This window comes from Populus alba, chromosome 4, assembly GCF_005239225.2.
Source record: "Populus alba chromosome 4, ASM523922v2, whole genome shotgun sequence".
NCBI classification, from domain to species: Eukaryota; Viridiplantae; Streptophyta; class Magnoliopsida; order Malpighiales; family Salicaceae; genus Populus; species Populus alba.
This window is the reverse complement of record NC_133287.1, coordinates 9062456-9067607: the sequence shown is the minus strand read 5'-3', so window position 1 is coordinate 9067607 and position 5152 is coordinate 9062456. Positions and strand designations below refer to the sequence as shown.

Genomic DNA, 5152 nt, shown 5'->3' with positions numbered 1-5152 from the left:
GTTTGCCGCACTTGACTTAAAACCTTAGTGAGAGACTAACTCTTAATGATATCATAACAAAGGACAAAGCCACTCAGACAAAGCAGGAGTTGAATCCGATCATGCTACTAATGAGTATGGATCATTCAATAGACATAGATAGATAGATGAATTATATTTATATATTTTAAAATTACTTGAATATTGTATTGTTGAATTATTTTATATTCATTTTGCATATATATATATATGTTTTTTTTTTTTTTTTTTTTGCATTCCTGAGGCTACAACAATCTAACTGTTTTATCAAATGTTTGGCAGTTTCTCAAAATAGTTGCAAACCATGACATTTCAATAATGTTGCGGTTCAGAAATACAACATTTCAATAATATCGTGGTATCGTGGTTGTGAACCGTGATATCAGTTGTCAGGATTCTAAAATAAAACATGTATCAAATGTTGCATTTCTTAACCGCAACATCTCCAAACCATGTTATTTCACCAAAACTTTTTCAATTTATAACATTTCAGCATTTAATTATATTTTGGATGCTAATGGCCTAATTTATCCAAGATAGCTTTGCATAAAACATGCGTGTAACACCAGATCCAGCCAGATTAGTCGCTTGTCATCAGGTTTCAGCAATCAAGCAAAGATTTATGCAATGACTAGCCTATGACAAGCTCTAATCAATAATAGTGCTAAACAACATCTAAAACTTGAAAGACAAATGACAAAAAAGCAGAATAACCAGAAAACTTGTAGATCATTTTGGTTTGGTTTGGCTTTGTGGGACTTTGGCATGCTTGAGCTTAAGATCCGAAAACAATCATCCATAATATGACTGCATATATGAAATTGCGTAACAAAATAGCATGACAATGAAATTTATCTCTCAGTCATATGACCTCAATTAACATGAGATGCAGACACTGCTGGCCAGAAGGAGCCGAGGATGACATCGACAATAAATGGTTAAGCATCCGTAGATTAATTACTGCAAGGAAGCTTACAAGAAGCTACATCTTTTGGCTCAAATGTCAGAAGCTCTCAACTTTACTGAGATGGTTTTTGCCTCTCTTTCAGCTATGCCTTTTTCTTGGATTCAAACTTTGTGATACTTGTACTTTTGCCCCAGATTGAATCTAGTAATTTTGTTGGTGAACCCACCAAGTATCAAGGTCCTCATAGCCTCAACCCCTTGTTCCAATGATGCATCAATCTGTCCAGTAGAGATTAACGGTCAAAACGTTGCAGCAGTTTTGAGAAAAATACAAATGCACCCATATAAATATAGAGCAATAGGCACGAAGTCGTTCAATCAGAAAATGTGAGAAATGAACAATTGCGCAGACATAGACAGCCATAAAGCATTTGACAATAAATGTGAAATCAATGATTTCACTACTGGCAACCTTAAAGCCAGACACACCATACTTACTGGAATAGCTGAAATACATGTATATTACTAATACAAGGATCGAGTCAATATAGTATGTTAAAAAATGATTTTGCACCAAATGCCTGAACCTTTTAGTATCAAATACCTTTCACCATGAAGCACGAGGAAGAACCTTTGCGCTAGAATCAAACAATGACATACCTGTTCTCGCTCTGTTGGGCTAAACTTCTGCAGGAGAAAAGCTTTCATGTCCATTGTGCCAGGTGGATTTCCAATGCCTGCAAAAAATGGAACTTTTTAGGTTCTATAAACAAAGACAAAAATGGCTCTTCAGCACATAAAATGTTCTGAAAAGATGAGCTACGAGAAAACTACTTGCCTATACACAATCGAGGAAATTCTCGACAACCATCCAAATGGTCCATCACACTCTTTACTCTGCAACAAGGGATCACAAATAAATGTTTTTTGTATTTCTTGGTTTAATTCAGAAATGAGAGTTCTTTAAATTACAAGAGGTGCATTAATATGAGGCCAAAATATTTGATTAATTGATAATGTTCTCCCAGGAATTTCATTTGAGGAGGTTAAACAACATAGATAATTTAGGAAAAAGACTCCAGAATGGGAACCAATTGCTACCCCAACCCCCATAATACATGCAGATGCAGTGACTATCCATGAATTAGCTATCAACTAATTGATTTGCTCCTATTGAATTACAAAACGAAGGTTTCCTCATCTCTTAAAAGATATATGTAAATACATTATGTTTGATGAACCTCCTATTCATCTCTATAACAAGCTAACCAAGGAGCAGAAAATCCCTTCTTTATACAGGTATGAAATGCATGCTGCTCATTAAATTCATTTAACCTACACTGGGTTTTAGATGCTTTGTACTTGGTCCAAGGAATAGTTATTTTCTTTCAACTCCTTGAAACAAATTGTAATTCTGTGTTCAGAGGCTGGCAGGTGATCAATAGATATGCTTAGTGCAGTAGCTTGAGCTTTAAATTAAGCCAGGAAAAGTGACCCATAAATCTTCTTACAGGAGAATGAGAAAAGTTAACAAGCAAATCATTAGTAAACAACTTTCCTCTTCTGTAAATTTATTACATTATGACTTAGCAAATAAAGATCTCAGTTAATAACGAGTTGTGGTAGAATCAAGATAAGTTAATATTTGGAAAAAAAGAAAGTGGTTTAAGAACTTGTGGGTCAAGGAGGATTAGTGGGATGATAGGTGCTGTCAAACAATGCCAACATCGTAACAGTAAAATATACCCATTGTGATGGCCATGTCCACCTTTTGGCTGAACCCTCAGAATGCCATTTGGTAAGTTCATCTCATCATAGATCTACATGTTCAAATCCAGGACCATAATGTCAGTATAGAGTAAATTGCGAGTAAATAAAACAAAAAAAATTCTTTTAAATGGAAGTGAGGAATAAAAATGCATACCAGTAAAATATGACGAAGAGGTATTTTATAATGAGCAGCAAGTGGTCCAACCTTGAAAACATTGAAAAGAAAAATAGGTTAGTTGAAAAATCTGCTGTCTTCAGGGACAGCAAAGCACATGTTTACATCACATCCAAGTGCCTGTCGATAAATTCAGTGAAACATGCAAATCAAAAGTAAAATTTTATGACAACAAAATAGAATCATGGAACTAACTGATTCCCCACTAAAATTCATATATGCCTGTGGTTTTGCCAAGAGAATCGGCACCTCTCCGATGCAACCTGTACTGATAACAGAAAGAATCTGAATAAACCATCACCCATATACAAAGAAAGAAAGTAGAAAATGCATAAACTTGGAGGGAAGTTAGCAGTGAGATTTTTTACTTAACAACCTATTCCAATCAAAGCCTTCGATTGTATTGTGTTCATCAAAACACCTTCCACTTGGGCAATTCGATCAATCATTTCAAATCCAACCTGACAAAGACAAAGTTGCAAAATCATTAAAATAATAAAAAACAATATTGAAGCCATCAAATTCATATGCGACTTTAATTACATTGTGCCTAGTGCCGTGGTACTTAGTTCCAGGGTTACCCAATCCAACAATTAGCCAGGGAGTATACTCCACTTTAACTCCATTGTCATTATTGGGCAATGAAGCACGTGCACAAAGCCTGACCGAAACTAAATTCCTTTGATGAAAACGAGAACTTCTTGGACAGGAAATGCAGGTTCTAGGGGTAGATATTGCATACAACATTGACCTACACATAAAATAAGCAGAACTTAAATACCGGGTATAAACAAACCAAATAGATTATGAATAACCATTCACAAAGAAAGAATAATTCTATCAAATATAAGAAAAACAAGTTTTATTGCACTAGGCTAGATTAAACTAGAGGTTTCTGCTTCCAAATTCCAAACTTTAAACCTCCTTTCTTCCAACATTTTCACAGAATCAAATAAAAGCTTTAATGGAAAAATTTATTGAAAACCCAACATTGTAACCAACCACGACTACCATTAAGTGCTAATGAGCTCTTTAAATTATTAAAAAAACATCTACCGTTAGGCAAGAACCAATGAAAATGGCCACAAATATCATAATAATCACAGAATTTTGTGAGCTAAATAACTATAATTCCAGCAACTTAAACACTAAAAAGGATTGAACTTTTCACAAACTACAGTTCCAAAAAGAAAACCCATATCCATTAACTTCAGTAAAGACAAACACATTACAGAGAGAGAGTTACAACATGGTACGTTAAAAAGAATCAGTGAAAAAGATAAGTCAATCCATATTTGAAACTCAAAAGGTAAGCTTACTAAAGAAGAAAAGAACAAACCCTTTATGTGTTTTGATACTTGAATTCAGAGAAAAACTTAGTTGCTTAGAGGAAGAGAGAGACCCAGTAAATTAAAGAGCTTAGCTGAAGCATAGACGTCGAGTCTTCGCTGGTTTTAGAAGTTGCAGGGTAGCCTGTAGGCTCGTTGATTGATATTTTTGGATATAGAAACCAGATAATAATCATGTCGAGGATAAATATGAGGGATTTTGGGCTGTAGCTCTAAATGGGCACCTGTAGTTTAGGGCTTTTAATATATGGGCTCTGAAATGAAGTTTGGGCTCTTTGAAGAAGTGATTTATTCACTATGTTTTATTGGTTTATTAGTAGGATACCAGTTTACGAGCAATGCTGCATCAAGAAAGAAGTTTTTATACATAACGAAAACTTTCGCCTTTGTAAAGAATTGGTTGATATTATTATTAAACACGGCATAATATATCAATTTTAAAATTTTTTGATTTAATATTTTATTTATCTTTGGTTTAAATTAATTTTGTGAAAGTTGCTATAAAGTAATTCAATTGACCTGGCCGATCCAAAGATAATCAAATTCACTAATGAAAAAAACTTAAGGATGAAATTGACAAAAACAAAACTTCCTGACTTAACTCTTTTTTATCTCGGGTATAAAATTAAACCTTGTTAGAGTTTTTTTAATGTGACATAACAGACTTGGTCGATCCAAAAGCAACTTGATTGTCTGTTAAAAAACCTAATGATGAAATGAGAAAAAAAAAAAAAGAGAGGACAAAATTGATTGAAAACAAACCTCCTAATTAAACTCCTTACTTTATTTGGGTTTAAAATTAAATTGTACAAGAGTTGGTTTGGCATGACCTAGTTGACTTGGTTGGTTCAAAAATAACTTGAAGACTATTAAAAAATATTACAATGAAATTGACAAAAAGAAAAAAGAAAAAGAGAGAAAATAGGGGGCACCT

At 33.9% G+C, this 5152-nt stretch overlaps 1 protein-coding gene across 2 annotated transcripts; it reads right to left on the bottom strand.

Moving 5' to 3' along the window:
- Positions 1-793: 793 nt before the first annotated feature.
- On the bottom strand, positions 794-4382 carry LOC118055970 (chloroplastic group IIB intron splicing facilitator CRS2-B, chloroplastic). 2 transcript variants are annotated; one of them, XM_035068021.2, is made up of 9 exons: positions 4272-4382; positions 3413-3620; positions 3246-3330; positions 3065-3132; positions 2849-2899; positions 2671-2744; positions 1763-1821; positions 1585-1661; positions 794-1203 (listed from the first exon to the last, which is right to left on the bottom strand). In XM_035068021.2, exons 2-9 carry the CDS (start codon positions 3614-3616, stop codon positions 1087-1089), a joined length of 735 nt encoding a protein of 244 aa, XP_034923912.1. In that variant the 5' UTR covers positions 3617-3620; positions 4272-4382; the 3' UTR covers positions 794-1086. The 2 variants fall into 2 exon arrangements, with proteins under 2 accessions (XP_034923912.1, XP_034923911.1); XM_035068020.2 differs by having other exon boundaries at positions 4209-4381.
- Positions 4383-5152: the final 770 nt, after the last annotated feature.